Raw genomic sequence first — 13395 nt, 5'->3', positions numbered from 1 at the left:
TTTTATCACATTAGAAAATCTAAAAATAATTTTTTAAAAAATATTTATTTATTTCTTTACTTGAAAGTCAGAACCATAGGCAGAGAGGGAAGGTGGGGGGAGATCTTCTATTCACTGGTTAACAATGGCCAGAGCTGGTCCAGGCTGAAACCAGGAGCCAGGAGCCTCTTCCAGGTCTCCCAGGTGGGTACAGGGACTCAAGTACTTGGGCTATCTTCCCCTGCTTTCCCAGATGCATTAGCAGGGATCGAGATCGGAAGTGGACCAGCCAAGACTTGAATCAGTGCCCATATGGGATACTGGCACTGCAGGCAGTGGTTTAACCCACTGCGCAATAGCACCGGGCCTCCTAAAAATCATTTTTAACCCATCACACCCAAGGTTTTCAATTCTTCGAATATTTCAATGACATTTACTTCAAATTTATAGGTGTCATATTTATTGTCGTGCTAGTGGGAAACATTTTCCCATTTGTGTTTCCAGGCTTGGAAAATGAGTCTGAGCAAACAAAATTAAAGATAATTGAGAGATATATAGTTATGTCCACTTCAAAATTCTTTGGGATAAATTGTTCTACACTCAGAGAATTTTAAAGTGAAAGTAACTATATGCCTCTTAATTATTTTTAAAAAATTTTTTTTCTTAAAGATTTTTATTTATTTGAGAGGTAGAGTTACAGACAGAGAGAGGGAGAGACAGAGAGAGAGTTCTTCCATCCGATGGTTCACTCCCCAAATGGCCGCAATGGCTGGAGCTGTGCCAATCCGAAGCCAGGAGCCAGGTGCTTCTTCCTGGTCTCCCACATGGGTGCAGGGGCCCAAAGACTTGGGCCATCCTCTACTGCTTTCCCAGGCCATAGAAGAGAACTGGATGGGAAGAGGAGCAGCCAGGACCAGAATCAGTACCCATATGGGATGCTGGCGCCGCAGGCGGAGGATTAACCTACTGCGCCAAGTGCCAGCCCCGTCTCAATTATCTTTAATTGATCTTTAATAATTGATAAATAATTGATATTTCATTAATCTGAGACCAGCCTAAAACAAATACGAGCAATTAAACAACTGACTGCTCTTCAAAGACCCGTGAATCAAAGCAGGAGGGAGGGCACCAACAAGAGTAATTTCAAATATTCTTTAGTCTTAAAGTTCCTGGCATTTTTCCAAATAAACAATGTCTTGAAAATTTACTTTTATACTATTTCAAAACAGTATTTCACAGAATACTGTCAGCTGTTAATCATTAAAAAGGTGACCAGAAACATATCAGTAAGCAGCTGACAAAAAGCATTCAGTTTCCTTAGCAACAAACAAGTCTTTAAAAACAAAGCGGTTGAGCTGGCATGATAAAAGGAAAAGGCAGCTCTTCTGTATGCACCTTATGAACCTAGATTCCTCTGCTAATGCTTCTGTTTTCATCCTGTCAGTATGGAAAATCTATGTATCATACACAGTAGAAGGCAAAAATTGATACACCCAGATAGCAGATAGCAGTAAGATTCAACCTTTGACTCAAAATTTAACATTCACCATTTTTCATTCTGGACATTTAGTGTTTCCCTAACAATATTTCAACTATTTCAGGTGACGTATACATAGATAATATGTACCAAATCGGGATTTTAGAAAGCTTCTATCTAGATAATTGCAAATACTTTCAGAAATAGTTTCTCAACTGATTTTCACAACACCCATAAGGTAGTCCTAGCCTCATTTAATGAAACTGGAGAGGTAAGAGACCTCTTCCAGGTCACATAATCAGCAAATAAATTATAAATAGGACCCGAGCCTTGTTCGTGTGTTTGGGGGTTGGAGGAAATAGGGAGGGTTCCCATCTTATCTCCACCGTAACTCTATGTTTTAAAAATTACTTCCCAATTATTCGTGAGTTCAGTTCACAAACTGTCTCACCCACTCAACCACTCTGGCTTTAAAAACAAAAGATTTCCTTGTATCACTACTACACAAGCCCTCAATAGTTACTAAAATCAATATCTGGCAAGTTACTGCTAATGTTGCATACTTACAAAATGACAAAATATAGGCTAGGTTCCCATTTAGTGCTTCATGTCTCACTTCAGCTAGAGAAAACGTATCACTTTCAGGTAGACATCCATTTTCCTAGGGATTAAAGCATGTATAAATGATAACATGTCTCAGCTAACAATAGTTTGATGTAACATTCAAATCTCCTGGTTTTTTTTGTTGCTTTTTATCACCATATTCTCTCATAATCTATCATTTAAGAAGATTATCTTCTAGAACAATACATACATAACTGAATTTTGACAAAGCTTTGAAAGGAATTCCAACACTACACATCAAATGCTTATTGTCAAATATAGATAATCTTTTACTTTTAAAGTGCTTTATTTCTAGAAGGGTTTCCTACTAAAGACTACTAAAACAATTCTCACATTCATAACAAAACAAAACTTCAGGGGCTGGTGCTGTGGCATAGTAGGTAAAGCCACTACCTGCAGTGCCGGCACTGTATATGGCCACCAGTTCGAGTCCTAGCTGGTCCACTTATGATTCAGCTCTCTGCTGACATTCCTGGGAAAGCAAGAGAGGATGGCCTAGGTCCTTGGACCCCTGCACCCACATGGGAGACCTGGAGGAGGCTCCTGGCTCCTGGCATCAGATTAGCACAGTTCCAGCGTCATAGCCATTTGGAGAGTGAAAGAGATGAAAGACCTCTCTCTCTGCCTCTGCCTCTCTCATGTAACTCTTTCAAATAAAATAAATAAATCTTTAAAAAAAAAACTTAAAAAAAAAAAAAAAACCTTCAATGCATCAAGCTGAAATGATACTCTGGGGGAATGAATTGAGATTAGGATCGAAGTTAATTTTATTTAATTCCAAGTGCCCCCACTTGTACCAACATGATTTGTTTGAAAAAAATTTCATATGAACCAAAATTTAATTTTTTAAAAAGATTTATTTATTTATTTGAAAGTCAGAGTTACACAGAGAGAGGAGAGAAGAGGCAGGTCTTCTATCCGCTGGTTCACTCCCCAATTGGCCACAATGGCCGGAGCTGTGCTGATCTGAAGTCAGGAGCCAGAAGCTTCTTCCGGTCTCCCACGTGGGTGCAGAGGCCGAAGGAATTGGGCCATCTACTGCTTTCCCAGGCCACAGCAGAGAGCTGGATCAGAAGTGGAGCAGGCAGGACCAGAACCGGCGCACATATGGGATGCCAGCACTTCAGGCCAGGGCGTTAACTGGCTGTGCCAAAGCGCAGGCCCCCCCAAAACTTAATTCTAACATGTTTATTGACTACTAACAGCACAATGTAAACACCACCCAGATAATTTTGTTGCAATAAGCAACAAAAAAAATAAACTATAGATGGGGATGGCATTGTGGCATAGCAGGTAAAGCTGCTGCCTGCAGTGCCAGCATCCCATATGGCTGCTGGTTCAAGTCCTGGCTGCTGCACTTATGATCCAACTCTCTGCTATGGCCTGGGAAAGCAGTGGAAGATGGCCTAAGTGCTTGGACCCCTGTACCCATGAGGGAGAAGCAGAAGCTCCTGGCTCCCAACTTTGTATCGGCCCAGCTCTGGCCATTCCGGCCATTTGCGGAGTGAACCAGCAGATGGAGACCCCTCTCTTTGTCTCTCTCTCTCTGCCTCTGCTTCTCTGTAACTCTGCCTTTCAAATAATAAAAAAATAAATCTTTAAAAAATAAATAAGTAAATAAACTATGGTATATCTATACAACAAAACTGGATTCAAGCCTCAAAGACAATTTGTAGAATTACTGCTATGGAAAGACATTAAATGAAAAAACCTAAGTTGTTGGGTAATAGAATAATGTAATCCACTTTTTCCTAAAAGAGATTTCTCAGATACATACACCTGAATGAATATACATTAAGCAATAATGATTATCTCAAGGAACTGTGGATGAGTTGTGAAGTCTTATCACTGACTTGTGTTTTCAAATTAATCAATGAATATATTACATAATTTTCAAAAACTAATAAAAACTGCAGCCAAAGATAAAAAGGCAAACCATGAAACTGGGTAGTAATTTCCAAGCCAACAATACATAGTACTGAAATTCCGGAAACAGAGGCGAAGAGTAGTTGTGATGAGAATGAATAAAATCAAATTTAGGGTAAGTATCCAACTAGATCTGTTTCTCCCTAAAATAAGTCACCAGTGAGATAGCAAAGTTAGTACAAGATATTGCAATTTTGGGCTATATTTCTGTATAGAAAGAAAACATTTAGAAAAATAAGAGAATGTGGTAGAGTTTTTTTTAAGATTTATTTCTTTGAAAGAGTTACACAGAGAGAGAAGGAGAGGCAGAGAGAGAGAGAAGGGATCTTCCATCCGCGGGTTCACTCTCCAACTGGCCACAATAACCGGAGCTGTGCCAATCTGAAGCCAGGAGTCAGGAGCTTCCTCCGAGTCTTCCCATACTGATGCAGGGGCCCAAGGATGTGGGCCATCTTCTATTGCTTTTCCATGCCACAGCAGAGAGCTGGATTGGAAGTGGAGCAGCAGAGTCTCAAACTGGCACACATTTGGGATGCTGGCACGGCAGGCGGCAGCTTTACCTGCTATACCACAGTGCCGGCCCCTAAAGTGGAGTTTTAAAATAATAACAGGGGTTGGCGCTGTGGTGCAGTGAGTTAAAGCCCCGGTCTGCAGCACCAGCATCCAAAATGGGCACTGGTTTGTGTTCCGGACGCTCCACTTCCCATCCAGCTCTCTGCTATGGCATGGGAAAGCAGTAGAAGATGGCCCAAATCCATGGGCCCTGCACCCAAGTGGGAGACCCGGAAGAAGCTCCTGGCTCCTGGCTTTGGATCAGCTCAGCTCTGGCCACTGTGTTCATTTGGGGAGTGAACCAGCAGAATGGAAGACCTCTCTCTTTCTCTCTTTGGCTCTATCTCTCTTTGTAACTCTTCCAAATAAATTATATCTAAAAAAAAAAAAAAAGAAAAAGAAAAAGAAAAAAAAAAGAAAAACTCTGCTAATTAAAAAAAAAACAGTAAAATATGTATAATACAGGCTCAAATTACTCTCCTAATAATTTAGAAAGAAAGGTAAAGACAATCAAAACATTAACCCTAACTTTAAGAGGATTATAATTATGTAATTACTTCATGGACAGGAAGGAACACTCTAATATTATTAGAAAAATGAACATATCATATGAATAACTGCATAGGGAACCAATCTCTTAAAGAAATATTCTTATTCTGCATTTGGTGCTCTGTCCTGTTGTTCCTAACTGTACAGTGCTTTGTGTAGAAAATGGAAATGTGACCCTTGTTGACCCAATGTGTTGTCCAGGACAATGTCTTCAAGTGCCCCTTCACAACACTTTGACTATTCTGGAGGGAACAAGAACTATTTGGCAGGAAAATAACACTCTGTGGTCACACAAAAGATTATTTTTTAAAAGAGAATTCAGAATAATGTTCAAAAAGTGAAGACTGCTAGTTGCATTTTACCATGGGATTAAAGAGTGAATATTGTTTTAATTTTTTCTGGTATGGCCAAATTGCCTTTTCAACACAAGAAAAATGCTTTACCTTTTAAGTTAAATCACTATAAAGCTAATGAATACTTTTTACAAAGCTTTAGAAAACTGTATACAGAAACAGGCATTCGGCCCAGCAGTTAAGATGCCACCTGAAACCCCCGCATCTCATATCTGAATGTTTGGATTCCAGCCTCAGCTCTGCTCCCGATTCCTCCTTTTGGTAACGTGCACCCTGAGAGGCAGCAGGTGATGATTCAAGTACTCGAGTTGCTGCCACCCCTGTGGGAGACCCAGATTCAGTTTTGGGTTCCTGGTTATGGCCACACCCAGCTCTGGCTATGCAGGCATTTAAGGAGTGAACCAGCAGTAGATGGAAAAATCTGTCTTTCTGCCTTTCAAAGTAGGTAATTAACTGAAATTTGAAAAAAAAAAAAAAATTGCATACACAGTTGAGCACCTGCAGTCATCAGCTCAATGGCTTTCTTGTGTGTGTGACCACTGACCATTAGGGACGAATGATACGCTCTTTAATTATGAAATTAAACCACACCTCTACTCACCTGCAAAACAGCACGTACTGACTGTACATTATCAAAGGATGGGAACACATAATTGATGTAAGTCTCCTGATCAGGAACTACTCCCATTTCATGCATTCCTTTGAGGACTTCAATTATACCTGTAAGATAAAATTCAGAAGTAGAGAAATGAAGACTAGGAAGTAAACCGACAAAAGACCAGAAGGCTCAATTCAGTTATTTTCAGAAAATCATAATGTAGGAAAATTACTCAATATTTTGTTTGTCTAAAAGAAAATGCAAACAAAAAAAGCATGTGAACTATAAAATTTAATTTTCTAAGAGACTGCAAAGGGGCCAGGGTTGTGATACAGAGGGTAAAGCCATCACTACTGACACTTGCAACCCATTCTCATTGCCAGTTTGAATCCCAGTTGCTCTGCTTCTGATCCAGGTTCCTGCTAATGTGCCTGGGAAAGCAGAGGAAGATGGGTCCAAGTACTTGGGCGTCTGCACCCATGTAGGAGACCCAGATGGAGTTCCCAGGTTCTGGCTTCAGCCTGGCCCAGCTCTGGCTGTTAGCAGCCATTTGGGGGTGAACCACTGGATGGAAGATCTCCTTCTCTCTCTCTCTCTGTTACTATCCTTTCCAGATAATAAAATCAATCTTAACAAAACATCATTTCATGTTTTGCAAAGCTATAGTTAATAAACAGCACAAACTGAATTTTTTATATTAGAACCTATCAAACTGTACAGGTTTAATTAACTTAATTTGACAAAGGCTACCATTTAATAAAAAGATAGTACACACTTGTTTTCCCTCCTTTTTTCTTTACATGTAGTTATTAGCTTGAAGTTAGAGTTATAGGAAGAGATGAAGAGTCAAAGAGAGATCGATTGATCTTCCATTCATTGGTTCACTCCCCAGATGGCCTCAACAGCCAGGCTTGACCCAACCTGAACCTGGGAGCCAGGAGCTTAATCAGTATCTCCCACATGAGTAGCAGGGCTGAAACACTTGGACCATCCTCCACTGCTTTTCCCAGGCATTAGCAGGGAGCTGGGCTCAAACTGGCACACAGATGAGATGCCAGCATCACAGGCAGTGGCTTTACCTGCTATGTCACATCAGTGCCCTTTGTTTTCCTATTAAAACTTACTTCTTCACCTTCATTACTTTCACATTAAAACTTCCCACAGCCAGGGCTGTGGCACAGCTGGCTAAGCCTCTGCCTGTGGCCCCAGCATCCCATATGGTCACTGGTTCGTGTCCCGGCTACTCCTCTTCTAATCTAGCTCTCTGCTATAGCCTGGGAAAGCAGTGGAAGATGGCCCAGGCACTTGGGCCTCTGAACCACTCTGCACCCATGTGGGAGACCCACCAAAAGGTCTCAGCTCCTGGCTTCAGATTAGCCCATCTCTGGCCCCTGCAGCCATCTGGGGGAGTGAACCAGCAGATGGTAGACCTTTCTTTTTCTCTCTGTGTGCCTCTCAAATACATAAATAAAACCTTAAAACAAAAGAAAAAAGCCTCCCCTAAAAGTATTTTTGATTTACGGTATCACCTATACAGAAAAACTGTATTTCTATAAACTTGCTATATAAAAATGCTCTAGTATAAATAATTGGTTGTAAAGTCCCACTGAGTACAGAAAGACCCAGGCAAATCTGTAAGTATTCCAAGTATCTGCATGTTTCTTCCAGGTAAAATTCAGATTATGGATCAGAGTATTTCATTAAATATTAAATAGTATTGGCATAAAAGTAGACGCATAAACCATAATAATGAACTCAAAAATAAACACTCATACATATAGACAATTTTTACAAAGGCATCAGGAATACAAATGAAGAAATAATGGACTCTTCAATAAATGACTCTGGAAAAAAACAGAAAAAAAAAAAAACAAACAACCAGAAATTCACCAGCAAAAGAATGACACTTGTTACTTTAAGTCTTTACATCATGTATAAAAATCAGCTCCAAGTGGATTAAAGACTAAAACCTGAAACTCTAAAACTTCTAGAAGAAAACTGTGTTCTTAGTTTTAGATATGAAATAAAAGCACAGGCAAAAGAAAAACAAGTAGGACCACATCAAGCTAAAAGCTTTCTGCACATCACAGGAACCTATCAACAAAATGAAAAGGCAAAACAGTATCTGCACACTGATTTTCATGCACCATTGTTCACAGTAGCCAAGATGTGGAAAAACACTGTCAACAGATGCAAAGAAAGAAAAATGTGGTGCATAAATATATATAAAAAGGAAAAATGTTCAGCTATATGGAACTCTAGTCATTTTCGACAACACAAACCTTGAGGACATTATGCCAAGTGTAATACGCCAGACATAAAGACAAATACTCCATGATCTCATTTATACGTGGAATCTCAAAAAAAGTTCTCCCTGTAACTGGCAGTAGAATGCTGGTTACCAGGAACTGGGGAGGGGAGACAGTGCAAAGAGGATGAAAGGGTGAGAGATTTTGGCTGAAGAACATAAATTTTCATTTATAATAAGTTCTCTAGGCTTCATGTACAACACAGTGAGTATAGTTAATACTAAGGTATACTTGAAATTTTCCCAGAATATATCTCAAGTATTTTCACTATTGGGAAAAAAAATAAGTAAGACTATGGATATGGTAGTTAGCTTGACTGTGGTAATCATTTCATAATATTTATCTCCAAATGTTATACTGTAGATCTTAAATACATTTATTTGTCATTTATGTCAGTAAACCTGGGGCAGGGATAAATAAATAATACATTCAGTATCTTAGAGGTTTAGATACATTTTTTCAAGATGTAAAACAGTAAAGAAAACAAAGGGGGCAGGTGTCTTGCCTAACCATTAAGATGTCTACATCGCATGTCAGAGTACCTGGATTTGAGTCCCTGCTCTACTCTGAATTCCAGCTTCCTACTAGGTGCACCCTGGGAGCAGGTGATGGCTCAAAAAGTTGGATCCCTGCCACCCACATGGGAGACCTGGATTGAGTCCCAAGGTTCTAGCTTGTCACAAGCATTTGGGAAATGAACCAGAAGACATGAGCTCTCTGTCTGCCTATGCCAATAGAATAAGTAAATAAGAATTTCAAAAACAAAGGTGAAATTTATTTATAAAGAAAGAATGTCCCCACAAAAGCTTGTGCCTACTCAAATTTAGGAGAACGTGCAAGTAGAGTTAATTCACATAGTATATATATATAAAAAAAAAACCTGTAAGCAAAATTTAGAACTATTCCTTTAAAATTCAGCAGGAATCAGTATTAACAATTACACTTAATATAAAAGATGGTGGGGCCAGTGCTGTGTGGTAGGGGGAAAGTCCCTGCCTGTAGTGCCAGCATCCCATACAGGCGCCGGTGTGTGTCCCAGCTGCTCCTCTTCCAACCAAGCTCTCCGCCTTGGAAAGGCGGCCCAAGTCCATGGGCCCCTGAACCCAAGTGGGAAACCTGGAAGAAGCCCCAGGCTCCTGGCTTTGGATCGGCCCAGCTCCAGGCATTGTGGCCATTTGGGGAGTGAAACAGCGGATGGAAAACCTCTCTCTCCCTCTGCCTCTGTAATCCTGCCTTTCAAATAAAGAAATAAATCTTAAAAAAAAAAAAAAAAAAAAAAAAAAGATGGCAAATCATATAGTCCTCTTCTGCATATGCAAAAGTTACTAAGCACTTGATAGGAGGATACAACTAAATTGCTTTTTAATCACTAGTAATAAATCAGGGCAAATTTAATGGCTTAAATGGCTAAGTTTCTTCTGAAATACATTGGTGAAGTGACCAAAAAAACTATGCTTTTGAGTTTAAGGAAACCTAATTTCCATCCTAGTTTTGGTACTAAATGGCAAGGTAAACTTGGACAAGTAACTTTACCATTCTGGGCCATGATCTCTTAGTTTCTATACCAGAAATAGCAACACGTCATGAATTGTGCCTTCTACATAAAATTCTGACACATATTAACTGCTTAATCTTTGCTCACTAGCAATGTATCAATGCACTCAATGGAATAATTTTCTGACCTGTAAGAGTCCATGCCTATTGAATGGAAGTAGGCAAAGTTCAAAAATTATTAAAATATTATCCACAGGTATGGAAGAATTTTTTTAAACATTTATGTATTTATTTGAAAGGCAGGGTTACAGAGACAGAGAAGGATAGACAGAGATAGAGAGATCTTCCATCTGCTGTTTAACTCCCCAAATGGCTGCAACAGCCAGAGCTGGGCCAGTCTGAAACCAGGAGCTGCATCTGGGTCTCCCAAGTGAGTACAGGGACCCAAGCACTCAAGTCATCTTCTGCTGCTTTTTCCAGGCCATTAGCAAGGAGCTGGATTGAAAGTGGAGCAGCCAGGACACATACCGGTGCCCATTTGAGATGCCAGGGTTACAGCCAGTGGCTTAACCTGCTGTGCCAGTGCACCAGTCTCCAGGAAAAATTCTTAGAAGATGGAAGACCACAGTAAAACAAAACTACCACATTCTAAATAAAAAGAATCTCAGAATTGCGACTTGGCTTAGATTAGTCAGTACATCAAATGTGACATTAATATGGCTTTCAATTCAGGCTATAGGGGTAGGGGGTGCATCCTCCATATAAACAAAGCTGGTAATGTTTTTAGAGGTCCTAAGCCAGACACAGAAACATAATACTACAAGATCTCATATGTGGAACATAAAGAAATTGAACTTTAGAAACGGAGAGTACAACAGAGGTTGCCAGAGACTGTCCTGGGGTTAGGGGTATGAGGAGGTACTGGTCAAAGGATACAAACTTTCAAATAGAAAATGAATAAATTCTAGGTATAGCATGGTGAGCAAAGTTAAGATTACTATAGTTTTGCCTGAAATTTGGTGGGAAAGCAGGTTTTACAGGTCCTTACTGCCCTTCCCCACTCACAGATGGCAACTACTGGGGGCGATGAATGTGTCAATTTACTGTGGTAATTACTACACAACATGTAAGTATATTAAATCATCACGTTTTACACATTGAATACATAAATTTTTGTCAATTAAAAAGATCAGCTGGGGCCGGCGCTGTGACGCAGTGGGTTAAAGCCCTGTCCTGCAGTGCCGGCATCCCATATGGGCAACGGTTTGAATCCCAGCTGCTCCACTTCCAATCCAGCTCTCTGCTATGGCCTGAGAAAGCAGTAGAATATGGACCAAGTCCTTGGGTCCCTGCAACCACGTGGGAGACCCGGAAAAAGCTCCTGGCTCCTGGCTTTGAATTGGTGCAGCTCTGGCCATTGCGGCCAACTGGGGAGTGAATCAGCGGACGGAAGACCTCTCTCTCTGTCTCTACCTCTCTCTGTAACTGTCTTTCAATTAAATAAAATAAATCTTTAAAAAAAAAAAAGGTCAGTTAACATTCATTTTAACAAGATTGTAAAGTGTTTTCTACAAGATCACAGGTAAAATTTGGGTAAGAAGCCAAGTCTCCTAATTACTGACAGGTGCTAATTAACACTACAAAAACCAGGAAAAAAAACCTTTTTCCTGCAACAAGAAGGAACTGGGATTAAGACTTTGCTCAGCATGCAAAAGGTATGACTTCTAGTGTTTCCTTAATTGTTCAGTATAGAATGATGATAAAGCTCCCTACTTACATCTCAGGGTGGTTATTGAGATAAAAAGAAAAGAGGGATAAGCACTCGGCCTGGCAGTTAAGATGCCCTCTTCAATATCACACACCTGGGCTTCCTGCCTGGCTCCACTCCCTACTCCAGCAAAGCAGGTCCTGGGAGGCAGCAGTGATAGCTCAGGCAACTAAGTTCCTGCTACCCAAGACAGAGACCTGGACCGAAATCCTACCTTTGTTGTGGGCATTTGAGGAGTGAACTATGGGGTGGGAACTTTCTGCTTCTCTACTACATACAAATCAATAAATTAATTAAAGAAAATTGTGTGAAGCACTAAACCTAATGAAATTAACAGTAGCAATGATAACTTTTTAGCTATATCAAAATAACCAGTAATTAAGTTCCCTAGAGGATATTCTGATGTAAACAGGCCAGCAAACTGCAGACGTAAGATTCTTATTCCTACTCGCAAAACTTGACCCCATCGTCTACGCCTCAGATATTTCATTCTCGTAATTCTTCCTTAATATGTATGAGGGGGAGGAGTGTACTCTGCTCACTCAGATGATCTCTGTTGCTGGCATTTTTAACTCCATTATCTTTCTAACTGAAACTAAAGCAGGCTTACGAAAACCTGCAGGGGAGGAGGTTGAACACCTTTGGCACAGCAGTTAAATCAGTGCTTGGCACTCCGAGATGCCATATCTGAGTGCCTGGTTCAAGTCTCAGCTATTCCACTTCTGATCCAGCTTCCTGCTAAGGTATGTGCTGGGGAAGCAGCTTATGAAAGCTCATGTCGTCGGGCCCTGCCACCCATATGGGAGACTCAGAGTTCAGGGACCCTGGCTTTGGCCTTGCTTAGCCCAGGCTGTTGCAGACATTTAGGGAGCTAACCAGCAGACAGAAGCTTACTCTCTCTCTCTGCCTTTCAAACACAATGAAAACAAATAAAAATTTTTAAAAAGAAAATCCAAGGGACTGGCGTTGTTGCATAGAAGGTTAAGCCACCACCTACAGTGCCAGCATCCCAAATGGGTACCAGTCTGAGTCCTGGCTGCTCCACTTCTGATCCAGCTCCCTGCTAATGTGCATACGCTAACCCAGAAGACGGCCCAGGTGCTTGGGTCCCTGCACCCACGTGGGAGAACTTGAAGTTGTACCTGGCTCTTAGCTTCAGCCCAGCCTAGCCCAACACCATTTGGGAAGTGAACCAGTGGATGGAAGATCTCTCTCTATCTCCCTCTCTCTAACTTCACTTTTCAAATAAATAAATAAATCTTAAAAAAAAAAAAAAAAAGAACTAAAGTAGTTGAAATTATTGGGAAACATATTAATTACCTGAAGAACTTTCATGATTATGACTCTTGGCTTTGATTTTTATACTCTATTTAGTGTACTCCATCAGGATGCAATTTCTTTCTCAAAAGTAAGTTTCCTATATTCAACTACTTCTCCCAACTGGCTGCTTTCAAAGCAGCCCTTCCTTATATATTTTTCCTTTTCAAAAATTTTTTTTCCTCCTCAACAGCAAGAACAGGTTTATTTAGAGACAAATCTGTGAGAAACTCACTACCAGCAAAGGTAGACAGTGCCTTCTTCATACAGACTAAATCTTTGTATAATAGTCAGTTACTTCTTATCAGTACCCATAATCACTATAGGTTTTTCTTTTCATTTAAACTAACTTGCTAAAAGTATGTTATTCCATGAGATGACTTTTCCACCTGTACCACAGAAAGAAATACCAGTAAGATGAGCATTGAGGAAATATTTCTTAGAGGCTG

The 13395-nt window shown here is 40.3% G+C and overlaps 1 protein-coding gene across 1 annotated transcript in view; it reads right to left on the bottom strand.

Annotated features, from left to right (window-relative positions):
• Positions 1-13395, bottom strand: part of LRPPRC (leucine rich pentatricopeptide repeat containing) — a 110361-nt gene that overhangs the window by 68695 nt on the left and 28271 nt on the right. The window contains exons 12-13 of the mRNA XM_008254465.5: positions 6062-6180; positions 2024-2117 (exon numbers count right to left, since the gene is read on the bottom strand). Coding sequence (XP_008252687.3) covers positions 2024-2117; positions 6062-6180 — 213 coding nt within the window. The remainder of the gene's footprint in view (positions 1-2023; positions 2118-6061; positions 6181-13395) is intronic.

The sequence above is a fragment of the Oryctolagus cuniculus genome, chromosome 2, assembly GCF_051225735.1.
Source record: "Oryctolagus cuniculus isolate XC-2025 breed Fujian yellow rabbit chromosome 2, ASM5122573v1, whole genome shotgun sequence".
In the NCBI taxonomy this organism is placed as follows: domain Eukaryota; kingdom Metazoa; phylum Chordata; class Mammalia; order Lagomorpha; family Leporidae; genus Oryctolagus; species Oryctolagus cuniculus.
This window is presented reverse-complemented; position numbering and strand designations above follow the sequence as displayed.